The 16,224-nt window shown below is 45.2% G+C and overlaps 1 protein-coding gene across 1 annotated transcript; it reads left to right on the forward strand.

The window, feature by feature from the left end:
• The first annotated feature begins 10,381 nt into the window (after positions 1-10,381).
• On the forward strand, positions 10,382-12,512 carry LOC102983619 (RNA-binding protein 7-like). The gene is made up of 2 exons (XM_055080032.1): positions 10,382-10,516; positions 11,742-12,512. The coding sequence occupies exons 1-2, from the start codon at positions 10,382-10,384 to the stop codon at positions 12,510-12,512; spliced, it is 906 nt and encodes a 301-aa protein (XP_054936007.1).
• The last annotated feature ends 3,712 nt before the right edge of the window (positions 12,513-16,224 follow it).

Raw genomic sequence — 16,224 nt, forward strand, 5'->3', positions numbered from 1 at the left:
ACATCGGCCACCAGAGTGGTCCATCTGTTACAACCCATGAACCTCCATCGGCACGTCATAAGTACCCAAAGTCCGCAGTTTAATTAAGGCTTACTCTTGGTGGTATACTTTCTATGGATTTCTGAGGCCACAGTTTGAAAGGTACAGCAAATACAACATACTCTGTCCCTGAGGATGGCCTGCTTGGCTTTGATTTGGATTTCTTCCTAAAGTATTTTCTCTTATATTACTCACCCAGGCTCTATTCACAGGCAAATGACCCCCTTCCTCCTGCACTGGCCCAGTTCTAACATCTGACCTCCAGTTACCGTGGGGAACTTCAGTGACCCCTGGACAGTTCCGCTCTACTCCATACTTTGAAACGGACTCATAAAAAGTTCCAGCGCGCATCCATGACGGTTGACCATTTAGTCTTCATGGTGTCAACGACAGCGGGAACTGAGGCTCAGAGTCAAGTCTTGAAGTAAGTGACGAGTGCTGTCAGCGTTCAGACGCCACAGAAGGACCCTAAAGGCACATCCAGCTCCCGTCCTTTTCCACTTCCCCTATGAGCTATGCCAACATGACGTCCCAGAGATCAATTTTGGAATAGTCTATTTTGTTTCCTTAGAATCCCCTCTTTTCATCCCTCAAGCTGTCAGCCCGCACCCCCTCTCTCCATCAGGCCCCCATATCTCAGCCCCTGCCCTTCCCTGCCCCCCCCCGCTCATAGAGTCAACTCATAACTCTTTCTGGCATCAGCCCTCATTTGAGTCTATGACACTTTAAGATACAGATAAGTTTTGGTTACAGTTTGGAAAGGACCGGGGTTTGTGGCCTCGATGGTATGGCTGGCCAGACAAGCTTGTCACATAAATCTGTGTAATCCACACGTCATCAGTGATATCAACTTGCTTCCAAACCCAGCTGTGAATGTCCAAAGACTGCTACATTTCTTTCCACATGGGATGAAATCTAGTCACGTCAGAAGTTGGGTAAACTATGCATGTGGGAGCCATGTAACCAAAAAACAAAACTAAACCAGGCAAGATCCTCCAGGGTCACCAGCTTGTCAAGAAGGGACTCAGACATAAGAAGGAATGACCGCAGTGTCCACTCTGAACTTGCCGGTGTAGACCGTGCAGGGGCGGGCAGAGGCAGAAGTGAGGCCAAGTCATGTTGGGGGAAGTACTTAGATGGAAAAGACCAAGTGTAACAGCCAAATGCCCATGCCAGGTGAATGAGACTCTGGGAAGTACCCACCCTCCCCCCAACGGTAAGGAGATGGGGCGGGAGCGTCTGGTCTGAAGCAGAGCCAGACCCAGGGCTCTGTGGGGCCCATGGGACAGGAGGCTGGTCTCCACGGGCAGCATGTCTAAACCCTGCAAAGTTACTCTTCCTTTCTTCCAGCCTACCAGCAAAGCCAAGTGTACGTTTTCAGGCTAGCTAACGATCCATCAGAATGCCAAACCAAACTTCATTTTCTGTTTGAAAGATTTTTCCATTTCTGGCCCTAACGAAAAACTTGGCAATTGCACCCAGAATTCTTCCTACACATGGTCATAACAATTAACCGAAGGCAACCATACGCCTTGGGGTATCAGAGCCCCCATGCAACGTGCAAATGCGTCCCAAGGCAGGCCGAGGAGTCAGTGGAGGGGCACATCTGCTCCTTTTCCCTTCCAAAATCATCACAGCCCTACACCCTGGTCCGCGCTTGCCAGGAAAGCAGTGCCCGGGTGACAGGCTGTTGCCAGCAGTGGCCGCACGTGACTCCCGGAGCAGCAATCCAGGGCCATCCCCTGCACACCCTGCAACGGTTACATACGTTGAGTAGTAATGCATCTCAGACTTCTGTGGCTTGTGGGTACTTAAATCAAAATCACGGCCCACTCTTGGAAAGCATAGTGAAAACTTGGTCTTTTTTAAGGGCTCTATTTAATTGGTCCAATAACATCTATTCCTGAACCTTACACCGTCACCCGCCAAGTCACAGAGGGGACACAGGTTACTCTCTCTGCCTGGGGTGATGTCACTCACGCCTCTCTAGGTCCTATGGCTCCTCCTCTGCATGAAGCCCTGGTTGCTTCCTTTCACAAACTCTCTTATCCAACGTACTATCCACAATATCATTGTCTGTCAAGTAATCAAAAACTCTACTAAGATGGGGAGTCATAAAAAAAAAAAAAAAAAATTACTTGACACAATATCATATTGTCTGTCAAGTAATCAAAAACTCTACTAAGATGGGGAGTCATAAAAAAAAAAAAAAAGATACTGCACAAGCTTTAACTTAAAAACAAATGTATGTTAATTTGCCAGATTATCCTGGAGCCAATGTGTCTGATTTCCCTCCAACCACAGTCAGCTCGGAAAGAAAGAGAAATCCAACATGCCCACAAATCTAACTTCCGTGACGAATCATAAGATAGTCCTGTCTTAGAAGTCACCTGAGAGATTAGCTCATTCAACTCCTTTAATGGAATTGAAAGTGAGATAACTTTTTTATCATTTTACAGATAAGTAAAATGAAGTCAGACCAAGGATGTTAGCCAATCTGAGAAAGCCGTATCTTAAGTGCCTCCAGAAAGGGATATCAACGATAAATAACGATCTGCTCTCTAGAACCCTAGAAAGATTCAGGCAGTGGAGGCTCTGAGTGTCCTTGAAGATGGGAGGAAGGCAGGAAAGTGAAAACAAGAGGACTGATTGTTTCCAGTTGTGAAAGAGGCAAGATCTCCCAGGCTACTTCATTAGCTGGTCCAGCCAGGCAACTGGTCCCCTTCCCCAACCACTAGGAGGTACAGGGGTCTTATGTGGGAGTGAAATGTACACGAGAGGCTCTAGAATCAAGACCATCAGGTATGTGGGAGAACGGGGGGTGGTACCCTACTGACATCAGGGCTATAAGTGAAAGTCCACATGCAGGACCCTAAGACCCCACCGCCACCTGGCCTCTCATTCCAGGAAGGTTGGCAGCCATACAGTTTACCCTGAGACAGGAAGCTGGAGTGTGACAAGAGGGAAGGGTGTGTGCAAAGGCCCAGGGGTTGAGCCAGGGTTGCAAGTGTTCGGGTGGGAAGAACAGTGAGCCGTGAGCCCAGTGAGGTGGGCAGAGCCAGAATAGGAACCTTGAACCTTACCTTCTAGGCTAGGAGGAGTTGTTGCAGAGGGTTCTAAACAAGAAAATGACATGATCACATCAACATTCTAACAGGATCCTTCTGGCAGCAGGATGGGATCTAAACGGTTAAGGAGGTAAAATTGGGCCTGTGTGTTTGGGTATAGGCACTGATGTCGACTCCTGAAAGAAAGCATACAGGAGGAGTTTGAGGTGGGAAAGAATACACTGGAAAAAGTAAAACTGAAAACCAGACTCAGGCAGCCTCTTGCTGGCCTCTTATTCCAAATGGCAAGACTCCAAGCCCACAATGTCGCCCCTTAAACTTGCCAGTTAATAGACCCAGGAAAGACCTGAGATATTGAATGTAAATGAATATTGCAAGTTGAGCGGAGCTGTTGCTATGATATTTTCAACCACTGGCCCATCTCTTGCCAGGAAACGTCATTTAATTTTGGGTTCGATGGATTTGCCAGGAAATACACCAGTGTGTAGTAGAGCTGTGGAATAGAGGTCAATTTTACAATTATGAAATAGCTAGCTTTTCCAGAAGCACCGGGCCATATCTTTAAAAGGCAGCTACTGAAGTGATACCCACACAGACTGTGGCTACTGGGGACACCAGGGATGATGATGTCGGGGGCGGGGGAGGGCGGCGGGGAGAAGGGCTCTGAGTGCCCAGCTGAGCAATGAACTGGGCACCTTGGGAGAGGAGGTTGAGGTTCCTCTACAAATATCATCAGCAAGGACTGGGCATAAAACTTAAACTTGAGCATCCACCAAGAGCCTCGTTGTATCCTCCCGTGGCCTGGACAGTTCTTGGAGCATCCATGGTATATACAGAATTGATACTACCCCCAAGAGAGCCAATTCTCCTTTACTCCTGCTTGGCACCCAGGATGACTTTAGCTGTGACCAAGTCAATGACAAAATCCAAATGCCATTCTGGGCTCAGACAGTTACCATCCAGAGGAAGAGTTCAACAACTCATTTTCAATTTGGAGGCTGAATATAAATGCCAGTTAGTATCTTCAGCTATTCTCAAAAACAGCCCTGCCTCTGATTCAGGCCATGTCTGAAGGGGGCTGAGACCACGGAGAGGCAATTCCCCTGGCTTGCAAAACTTAAAGGGACACCAGGAAAAACTCAGTAATCAAGATAAAGAATATCTTCACGCAATAGTTAAAAAATTAAAATTAATGTTAAAAAATCCATGGTGAACACCACATCAAAAGTTTCTACAAAAAAAAAAAAGAAAGGAAAAAGGGCTTCCCTGGTGGCGCAGTGGTTGAGAATCCGCCTGCCGATGCAGGGGACGCGGGTTCGTGCCCCGGTCCGGGAAGATCCCACGTGCCGCGGAGCGGCTGGGCCCGTGAGCCATGGCCGCTGAGCCTGCGCGTCCGGAGCCTGTGCTCCGCAACAGAAGGGGCCACAACAGTGAGAAGCCCGCGTACCGCAAAAACAAACAAACAAACAAAAAAAAAAGTTTCTAAAGTGCCACATCAAGTACTATTGGAATCTGAAACAAAGGGAAAAACCAGTAATGTCAACTATTTGTGTATTTAAAAATTTGATATGTTGCTCACAGTGGATTTTTTGCATTAATTTTGATTTTTTAAAATGTATGACATTAACACATTTTGAGTACTGACTTTCTGGTCACCTCCTTAAATCTGGCACCAGAGGCAAGCACCTTGCATGCCTTGATCTCAGGCTCGCCATGTGGACAAGAATTTGGAGTTTTACACATTTTCTCTCACAGCTTCAGAAACCTCTCACCCCCAGCCCTGTACAGACACACACACACACACACACACACACACACACACACACACACACAACAGCATGGAGAAATTAAAAGCTACTCTGGAAATGTAAGCAGACATCCTGTTCAGCTGCAGAGGTGACAGAGGGCATTCTTCAAGAACTTCTCCCATTTATCTTTTTAAGAGTATCACTGTTCACCTGTAAATGCACACCTGAGATGGGCGTTGGTAACAGAGCTGTACCTCGGGTCGTGCTCACACACAGAAAGGAAGAAAATCAATTTCAATCCCCAAAAGACAGGCTGGCTGGTGCCGGAGGTCATCCAATGCTAGCCCGGCTTGATGGGCTTGGAACAAGATTCTTGTCCTCACTACTTCGCTGCACATCCAGAGGCGGGCAAGGAAGCCTGGAGACTCTCACTCTCACTGGGGAAGAGAAAGACGTGGCTTGTACGAGCCACAGGATAAATACTTTAAGCGGCGGAGGGGGAGAGGCCAACGCACGCATGTGCAATGTAGGGCAGCAGGCTTACGTCTGCACCTGATGCTCTAGAGAAACTGGCCAAGACTAGCTCAACCAACTGAAAATATTACTGCTGTCACTCTGTCAAGGTCACTTGTCAGGCTGGGTTATCTACTTCCCAGGGGCTTGCTGTACAGGTCGGCCTTACCAAAGGGCCATAGCTCATGGCTCCATCTCGGGGAACCCTCCCAGGCCTGGTTGCCATTTTGCTCGTAGCTTGCCCAGCCTGGGGACCTGATTCCAGGCATCCGAGGTCCACAGCTGGTACCGGCTGAGCCTGGAGCCTGTGCCAGGGGTCATGGCAGCCCTGAGCCCTCCCAGATGTCTGCGGACTGGGGCCATTTCTGTCACCTCAGAGATGATTACGAATATGTTATTAGAAACGGCGTGAACAGTAACAAGATCCAAGGCACAGAGGGGTGGTTGACCGAAGACAGCCAGGCTTCTCCTATAGAAGACGTGGGAGGACTGCATCCCTGTCCTCAGGAGTGTACACATCCCCCCGCCTCCACAGGAGGAATAGGGTTCGGTGGAAAGAGCTGGAGCGTAGAAGTCAAATAAATCTGCAGACCCAAGTCCGAATCCTGGCTCCACTCCTGAGCTACGGCATCTGGGGACACTCTTTAACCTCTCTGAGGTTCAGTTATCTAATCTATAACGTGGGAAAAGCTAATGGATGGAAAGTACCTGGCGCAGATCTCATGTTCCTCACGCATGTCCGGTCCCCGTTCCCAGCAGAGATGCGCTGCATATGATCTCTTTTCTCTCCGTCTCTTAACTGGTGCTTTCTTATGCCCAGAATCTCAGGGCTACCTTCACTTCCTGTCTTCATGTTCGAGGCTCAGCCTGGCCCTCTCTTTACCGAGGATTTGGTAACAGGGATAATGGGGTTGGATTTTCAGGAGGAAAAAATAGCCAGATCAGCGCATCACCTGCCCAGCGGCCTGATGTTATAGGCAGGGAGGCGGGGAGGAGAGAGAGAACAAAGGCACATCTCTTCTTCTCCTCTTCTCCCGGGCTCCTGTCTAGTCCCGAGGAGCTGAGAAAGCAAGCCTAGCCGGCCGCAGCCAGTTAGTCGGCTGTGATCCTGAGCTAAGTCGCCGGGAAGGTCGTGACAGAGATGCAGGCTCTGAGGCTGAAGGAGACGGCTGGACATTTGAAAGGGACAATATGAGCCCGAGGCACGTAACGCTGACACCAGCTGGGGTGATCAGGAGGGAGACCTAGAGCCAAAGTAGAAAACACAGAAAAATTTTATTTAAACCAAAAATTCGGGACTTATTTGTTGGCTGTGAGAAAGGTGATTTGAAATTACGAATGCCCTCCCAACTCTAAGATATATGACTGCCAACCTCAGTACTAGTCCTCCTGGGAGAGATTATTGGGAGACTTTAAATCTGATGGGTCAGGACCTTTCTGGGATTAAGAGTCTCAGAGAGGGTTAAAAAAGTCTGCTCCAGCCTGGGATACCCAGGTGGACAGGGGTGCCTCCTGCAGTGACAGCTGAAATGTGTCCAAGAAAAAATGATTTCTGACACTTGCTAGTGACGGTAAGGCTACTACAGTGGAGGGAGGTGGGGGGAGGGTGTGGTAGGGGACAGAGACCAGGCTTAACTCTGACTCTAACGAGGACAGTGGGATTTGTCGTGAAGGAGCAGGGTGAGGGTCAGTGGATGGAAAACTCTAAGGAGAGACATCGTGGGTAGGGGAATTCTTGTGAGACTGACTCGACAGAATCCTTGCTGATATCAGCGTGATATCAAGGGTGGTCAGACACCCAAGTGGGGAGCTTTCACTAAACTGACTTTATAGGATTCTTGCTCAAACTGGTTTCTACAAGGACGGAGAAGGAAGCTCAAGGTCATGCCTAGTCCAGTCGAGGGCTCCCAGGAGGTTGATTAGTTTGGTCAAAGGAGAGAGTCTTTGACAAGTGCCTGGGCCCGGCTAGGGGTTTTGGCTAATGGTAGGGGGGCAAGATATTTCTGAATGCAGCATTGGGAGGTAGAAAGTGCCCCAATTCTAGGAACTGAAAGAAATTGCAATTAGCTGACTTCTTATTTAGGGAGATTTTATTGACGAGAGAGGCCTTTCCCATGTTCATGGGCCCAACAGCCGCAGGAACAGCAACAAAGTAACTGTCTCCTGAGACCTAAGCTACAGGTATGGGAAGTGCAGTTGCAGAACCAGTCCACCAGGTGGCAGAGTGAGAGCGGCATGGCCATCCCAAGAGGAAAACATGATGGTGGCCAAGCGCAACGGTGGGCCACTCAGGACCCACAGGGTCTGGGTCTGTGTTTATTACCAGCCATATTTGGTGGGGGAACTCAACGTTAAAATATTTATATTTTGATCAGGGCTGTGACTCATGCCTTTGGTTGTGTGGAGCCTGGGGAAATAAGAAGTTACACTCAAAACTTGTTCACATTTGTTAAATAAAAAAAAAAAAAAGATGATGATGATAAACCGTTTGGCAAGGTTGTTTCTTTTTGGGTAAATAGGAGTTGACCCATTTAACCAGGGCTCAAAGATCACTATCAAAGAAGGTGAGGTTGTCGACTTCTCGGCCCAGTCTGATAGGAACAACTTCTGCTTCCTTTTTTGGCACTGCTTGGCTCCCTGCCTGAGGAAAGGACTCCGCTGACAGCTGGAGCTGCCTCCAGGCGTTCCCCAGCTCCAGTTCCCTGGATGTGGGCCCTGCTCAGAGAGCAAAGGCAGACAAGGCAGCAGCTCCATTGCCCACGGCAGTGTACTGTGGGCACTCTGTCACTCCCCCAGCTCTGGGGGACCCTAGCCAAGGAGGAGAGGAGAATCTTGGGGGCAGGGCCACCCTGAGGCCACAGGGAGAAGGAAGCAACTTCTCCTGAAACCGCAGTCCAATGGCAGACTCCGTTATGCAGGATCTTTCAACTGGGTCATCTCCCCCAGCCTCTCCCTCTGCCGCCTCTCCAGCTTACCTTATCCACTCTCCATGGGAAGGAAAGCTATTTATTGAGCAGAAGCAAATGCCACTGATAATACTGTACATACTATAGAGCAGGCTTTGAAACAGATATTAACTCATTTAATTCTGACAACAAACGTATGAGAATATCATTACACCCACTTAGCAGATGAGTAAATTAAGGCACTGAGAGGTCAGGTGATTCCCTAATACCGTAGAGATAGTAAATGACACAGCCTAGATTTCCATTCACATCTGCCTGACTCCAAAGCCTGACATGATTTTATTGTTTTATATGTGTTGCCCATCCCAGGACTGTTTGTATTTTTTAAAGGGAGCCTGCAAAGGGCAAGACTAAAGATGAATACAACAGATGATCTCTTGCCCCAAATGTCTGCAGCTTCACCCACGGCAGATTAATCTTCCCAGTGTTTGGATCTTATTTTTCCTTTTTCTTATTTGTAGGTTATTTTTGACTTTTGCTATCCTTGATCGGGCTTCTGGATGCCTTCCTTGTTTTTCTTTCTATGTCATTCTAGGGATGAAGAAATGGCATGCGTTAAATGAATTTTCACAATTATAATTCAACATGTTCCAACAGGACTGACACGCCAAAACATCGAAGTGGCTGAGAACCATCAGCGCGTGCCAGGTCAGAGGACCACAGTGATGTCACTGTCACCATCATTACGACGTGCTCACCCTATCCTCATCTCCATCGTCACAGCCCAATCTCTCCAGAAAACTTTCTTTCGCTTATTACAATGGTGGGATGTGTCTTTAAATAAACGACCATTTTAATGATCCTGCATTTGCAACTTCCAATATTGAGACTATTGTATTAATTTCCTAAGGCTATTGTAACAAAGCACCTCAAACCGGGTGGCTTAAAACAACAGAAATTTATTCTCTCATAATTCTAGAGGCCAAAAGTTCGAAGTCAAGGTGTCAGCAGGGCTGCGCTCCTGCCAAGGCTCTAGGAAGGACTCCTTCCTTGCCATTTCTAGCTTTGGTGGTCGCCAGCAATCCTGGTCATTTGGCTTGTAGGCACATCACGCCAATCACCGCCTCTATCCTCAGGCACCACGCTCTTCTGTGGCTGCGTCCAGATTGCCCTTGTCTCAGAGACACAGCCTTCAGAGTCAGGGCGCACTCTAATCCAGTATGACCTCATCTTAACTTGTTACATCTACAAAGACCCTATTTCCAAATGAAGTCACATGCATGGGTACCGGGGTTAGGACTTCAAGACATCTTTTCAGGGAGAATGAAAGAATGCCATTTGCAGCAACAGGGATGGACCTAGAGATGATCATACTAAGTGAACTGAGTCAGAAAGAGAAAGACAAACAGCGTATGATATCACTTATACGTGGAATCTGAAATACGACACAAATGAACTTATTTACAGAACAGAAACAGACTCACAGACATAGAGAACAGACTTGTGGTTGCCAAGGGGGTGGGGTGGGGGAGGGATGGACTGGGAGTTTGGGGTCAGCAGATGCAAACTAGCATATATAGGATGGATAAACAACAAGGTTCTACTGTACAGAGCAGGGCGCTATATTCAATATCCTGTGATAAACCATAATGGAAAAGAATATGAAAAAGAACATACATATATATAACTGAATCACTTTTGCTGTACAGTAGAAATTAACACAACATTGTACATCAACTATACTTCAATAAAATTAGTTTTGTTAAAAAAAGATATCTTTTCAAGGGACACAATTCAACCCCCACCTACTTTTTCCCAAATGCAAGGCAGATAATAATCAATCATAGGATTTTCTGCTGAGTACCCATCACGATCCTTCTCCAAGCAGCTGTCCTGACTACACCCTCCAAGCAATACCTACACCTACTTTTTCCCAAATGCAAGGCAGATAATAATCAATCATAGGATTTTCTGCTGAGTACCCATCACGATCCTTCTCCAAGCAGCTGTCCTGACTACACCCTCCAAGCAATCAGAGCCAGCACCTCAGGTGGGCCTGACTTGCCCTCATGAGTCCCACTGAAGGGATGCGTCTGTAATAACGGCAATGAGTTTGTCGGGGAGATCGTGCCGGAGCCCCTCAAGCCCAGTGCAGGTGGCTGCCTTATGCAGGAGGTGGGTCCTGCTGAGGGGTCGCCCTGGACAGCCCTGTTGCCAGACCATCTCCTTCTTGGTTCAGCAGGTACCGTGAGATGTGACCATAGCCTTAAATTCACAGAGGAAAGGTCCCACTGCTTTTTCTGAGTCCACAATCCACGTGCACTGTAGCATGGCCTGGTTCCAGCTTCACTCCAGGCACACATTTCTCCTCCCTCCACCCCCTGCAAATTGGAAACAGTGATACACAGCCATCTCGCAGGGCTGTGGGGGCAATTTAATTAATGTTTATAAAGCACTCTGAGGTCTTCAGATGAAAACTGCTGTGTAAGTGCAAAATTATTATTAGTTCTCAGCTCCCTGTCCCTTGACTTCTGACATGGGCTTTTGTTGTTCCTCAATGGGAGCTGTTTATGGTCTGTCCAGCTGGCTCTTTCGGGCACATAGGCGAGTACATACACATTTGCAGAATTTTTTTCCCTTTGAGAAAAGCATTCCAACTCTGTGGGATGTCTTGAAGCTTTTCAAGGTCTGAATGTCTCCCTACTTGACTCTACTGAGTACTGTAATCTACAAGAGTAGATTGTAAACAGGCTACTTTGGAAAAGAGTTAGAGGGAAAAACGGTCAATTTGAAGAAATGGCCCCTCTTATAATGAAGACTAAAACAATATCTCCTTCTCATGCAGAATCTAAATGAATCACTAAGTGAGCTCTGCCTCCCTTCCCCAGAAGGATTCTGCACATGTTTATGCATTGAAAGGAGGAAAGAATAGAAGATTTGCTTTCAGTGCCCAAGTTTCGCTTCCTTCCTTCACTCTAACTTCTCAGGAACCATGGAAACGAATACACCCCACCTAGATGATGTTTTCCTGCTAGTCTTCTTTGCCTAACTGTGCACTTGCCTGAGATCCTTTGGGGAGAATGAAATAAAGAAGTGGAATCGAAAAAAAGATACGTCTGCAAGTGAAATGCCTTGTCTCTGAAGGAGAGAATGGGGCTCGAGTGTAATTCATCAAGCTCTGGGGCAACAAACAATGTCATAAGGCACCATTTTCCTTTTCTCTAAAACGTATTCAATACTCATCCCGTGATACCCACACACAATCCATTAGGATCCCTTCAAGGTATCTTTTGGTTTACCTTAACGCTTGGTTAACCGGGTCTGTTAGTCAACTGCTAGAAGATTTTATTTAAAAAAATCACTAAGGAGCAATTAGGTAACATGTAATCAGTTGGACGAAAGTATAAAGGTACAGGACCAATGAAAGATGCGAACGTGCTTTCCCTTTCGTTTTCCGGCCCCGGTAGGGCCGCCCCAATGGCCATCCCCGCTTTCCTGACACAAGCAGGACGGTCCGTCCCGGCACCCAACAGGCTGGGCCAGTAATAAAAGTGAAAATTCCAAAAGATAACGATGGTAAACCAAAGCAGTTTGCGTTTGTGAATTTCAAACGTGAAGCATCTGTTCCTTATGCCATGAATCTGCTTAACGGAATCAAACTTTTTGGAAGGCCCATCAAAATTCAGTTTAGATCAGGAAGTAGCCATGCCTCACAGGAGGTCAGTTTGTCATATTCCCAGCATCATGTTGGAAGTTCAAGCCCTACTTCCACATCTCCTAGCAGGTGCGAAAGGACAGTGGCTAACATGACTCCATCAACACCGATAATTCAAAGATCTTTTTCTTCTTCAGAAAATTTTCAGAGACAAGCAGAGATGAACAGTGCTTTGAGACAGATGTCATATGGAGGGGAATTTGGTTCTCCACATCTGGATCAATCAGGATTTTCCCTATCAGTTCAGTCACATAATCATACTTTTAACCAATCTTCAACCTCCCAGTGGGGCCAAGATACACCATTATCACAGCGAAAAGTCAGACAGAATTCTCATCCCCGCGTAGTGGATAGACATTATAGCCGTGAACAGCATTACACTCATCACGGGGCCGACCATGATTACAGAGGAAGCAGAGATGATTTCTTCTATGAAGAGAGAAATCACGACGACTGGAGCCATGACTATGATAACAGAAGAGACAGTGGTAGCGATGGAAAATGGCGCTCATCTCGACACTGACAAGTGTTAAAAGGATGTTTTCATAGGGTCATTCTAGGCCCTTTTGTTGTTTCTGGGAATGTTTTCTTAAAAAAAACTCTATAGAGCAGCTTTACAAGTTGCCACATTTCTTTATAAGATTTTTAAAATCTAATTGCAGTCCAATACAGAAATGAGAAGAATTGTGGTTCTAGTTTTATTACATAAATAACCTTTCACTTCGGAGTTTTAAGAAGAGGAAAGGGTTTTATGCTAAAGAAAGTGCCACAATTCCTAATCAATTTAGACAATTGAGGAAGGGATGTATTTTATGGATTAGTTGTATGATGAAGCAAATATTTTAATTATCTGTTATCTTTTTGTACTGCAAGAAATTTCTTGTTAGGCAATCAGATTTTTGGTGTATATAATGGAAAACATTCAAGTTGATAGTCTGAAATGACTCAGTATTTTGTTAATAAATGAGAAAATGTAAATTCAGTAATTCAATGTACTAACATTTGAGAAAACCTTTTGGTCAAGTTTGGGGATTAATCATATTATTTGACTTCTTAGAGAACTTACGTGTAAGTTCTGTGACATGATCTTGAGTTTTACTGTAAGTGAGCATACAAGTATACATCTGCACATGCTATTCCATTATAAAATTTTAAAATTTGCTCATTAAATCATGTTCGATGTATGACTGAAGCCACTCAGGAAGCGAAATATCTCTAAATGTATTTTTTTTACAGTAAAAATACAGTGTTAATGTAAATCTTTTTCTGGAAGAACAAAAATGTAACTGCACAGTCAGATAAAATAGTAAAATGTTTTACTGAAAGTATTCTTTTTTGGGAAAAAACTGTTCACGAAACCTTTAAGTGCTGCCTCTATCACTCAAATTTCTAAAACTTTAACATTTTCAAAGTGCGAGGACACATTTTATCATGGAGATTGTACAGGGTTTTTTTGTTTTTGTTTGAACATTTGAGAGAATTTAGTCTAAAACACTTTGATTTAAAAATTTTAAAATCTTGTTTAACAAAAACTTTTATGTATCAATATGCTGTTTCCCTTTCATTGTAGAACTTGTTTATAAAAATTCATTCCTTGAAAAATTTGGATCCTTTTTAATATGAACTACAACATTTGTACTATGTTACTTTTTAATATATTGAAAACAAAACAAAACAAAAACAAACAAAAAAGATGCAAACGTTTGCTATATCACTGTAAACACAGAAAAACTAAACCAAAAGAGCACAGATGTTTCCTCAGTCAGCCAATCACTGATCAAATGTGATATCAAATTATCCATAGGGAAAACAAGGAATATTCTGCTGGGACAGGTAAGTTGAGGCAGGACTGGGAGTAAGGATGTATAAAACCAGGTTTAGGGCTTCCCTGGTGGCGCGGTGGTTGCGCGTCCGCCTGCCGATGCAGGGGAACCGGGTTCGCGCCCCGGTCTGGGAGGATCCCACGTGCCGCGGAGCGGCTGGGCCCGTGAGCCATGGCCGCTGAGCCTGCGCGTCCGGAGCCTGTGCTCCGCAACGGGAGAGGCCACAACAGTGTGAGGCCCGCATACCACAAAAAAAAAAAACAAAAAAAAACCAGGGTTTAATCATGTAACGTCTATGACTGCCCTCTTATAATTATTCAGAGCCCTCTTAGCTATTGCGACAGTTGTGACATATGGGAACGTTTTCTGTGGTCTAAGATGATTATGTTCTGTAAGTTATGTAGAGGTCAAGATGGAAGGGGTTGTTTCTTTCTTTCCATTCCATTATTTAAAGAGAGGAAAGGAGAACTAAGTAAAAAAAAAAAAAAATCAGATACATAGATAGATGAGTGCCCCGCAACGGGAGAGGCCACAACAGTGTGAGGCCCGCATACCACAAAAAAAAAAACAAAAACAAAAAAAAACCAGGGTTTAATCATGTAACGTCTATGATTGCCCTCTTATAATTATTCAGAGCCCTCTTAGCTATTGCGACAGCTGTGACACATGGGAACGTTTTCTGTGGTCTAAGATGATTATGTTCTGTAAGTTATGTAGAGGTCAAGATGGAAGGGGTTGTTTCTTTCTTTCCATTCCATTATTTAAAGAGAGGAAAGGAGAACTAAGTAAAAAAAAAAAAATCAGATACATAGATAGATGATACATAGATAGATAGATATGGAGATAAGGGGAGAGAGATATCAGCTAGGATCATAAGAAAACCCAAGACTGAAAATTGAGAAGACAACATGTAGGAACCAGCTTGTTTCCATCCCTCCTTTTCTCTTCCACTGATGCTCTGCTTCTTTGGGCTTCCATCAGCCTCCTGGATGGCCTTCCTGCTTCCTGTCTCCTCCAGCTCTTTCATTTCACCCTTCACTTTATTTTCCTGGTTATTGTCCTAGAAATGGATCTAATTCTACGGCTCCGCAACTCAGAATCCTTCCATACTGCCCCGCTGTGCAAATTCTCTACAGTACCCTGTCCATCTTCCATCGTCGCCTCCTTCCTGCTTGGTCTGGGCTGTGGGTGCCCTATGCCTACAGAAGCTCTCATACAATCCTCTGTTCAGGTGTGCTCTCTACCTTTTTACCTTAGAGATCGTGCCTCTGTCGTTCCCACCACCCCTGACCATTACTACCACTCAAAATCCTGCTTATCTCTCAAGTCCATGTTCAAATGGAATTAGTTCTATAAATCCTTCTAAGGTGCTCCTAGATGAATGGGAACACTACCAGTCCTTTTTCTGTGTTCCCACTATCTTTGAATAATTCCCTAATGTTAAGTAAAACAAGTAGCTGTGCATATGGCTCTGAGCTCATTTCTCCTTCCACTAGATTATAAGCTCCTTGAAAGGAAGGACCGTACCTTGCTTTTTTTGAGTATTACACAGAGTGCCAGAGTGAATGCTCAGCAAATAAACTTATGCTTAATTTCATCCATTCAACCCACACACAGAGATTACAAAAAGGCAGGTGGTAGAATTTTAATTTCTTATGCAGTTTAAAGTTGAAGATTAGAAAAGAAACCCATCTGGTCTTGAGAAGATAATAAATAGCAATAATAGTCTCTGATCAAAGAACTGATTAATTGTATCTTCCCAACCAGTTAGATCAAATCTGGGTCTCAAACAATCAGTTGAAAAACTGTGAGAGACAATTGTTGTTGAATTAAGCAAATAGCTCCTAAGATTTTTAGGCCTTTTGGTATTTTACATAGGAAAGATGGAGTATTAAACGATTTACCGGGTAACGCAGCCAAATAAAGTTGCCAGTGAGGAGACAGTCTGGGAACCAGACTGAATTTTTCTGAGACTCCCAATCTTACTGTGCTGTGGCGTTGAACACGAGTCTCAAGGACTCTCCGTGTCCACAGGCTGTTGTGCGATCTCTTCTCCTGCAACCCCAGCAAATTATCAGGCTCTGTTGGGTTCTGTGAGTGCGGCTCAGTATTTTCTATGATGAAATCTGCTAAGAATTACTATGAAAACAAAACCCACAGGCCTTCTTTTCTGAGAATGTGGAGCTAATATTCATGTCCGTGTTTGTGTCTTGGGACATCCCAAGGTGAAATTATTATAATTGTAGATCTAGTTCCATAGACAAAGCAGGGCTCTGAAAACAAAGCTCTCCCTGGCGACAGAGACAAAGAATAGATATGGTCGATGATCATGTACTTTCTCTGAAATACCTCGAGAGGCTTCAATGATGGCAGTGGAAAAGCAGCTCACTGTTCTTGATAAATTCTGCCCTT

This window comes from Physeter macrocephalus, chromosome 18 (assembly GCF_002837175.3).
Source record: "Physeter macrocephalus isolate SW-GA chromosome 18, ASM283717v5, whole genome shotgun sequence".
Taxonomy (NCBI): domain Eukaryota; kingdom Metazoa; phylum Chordata; class Mammalia; order Artiodactyla; family Physeteridae; genus Physeter; species Physeter macrocephalus.

What these genes read in the sequence shown, in the direction of transcription:
- LOC102983619 (XM_055080032.1), top strand. Translation starts at nt 10,382, where the DNA reads ATGAGTTTGTCGGGGAGATCGTGCCGGAGCCCCTCAAGCCCAGTGCAG. An exon ending in TCTCCTTCTTGGTTCAGCAG is followed by an intron (nt 10,517 to 11,741) that starts GTACCGTGAGAT and finishes CGGCCCCGGTAG; the next exon opens with GGCCGCCCCAATGGCCATCC.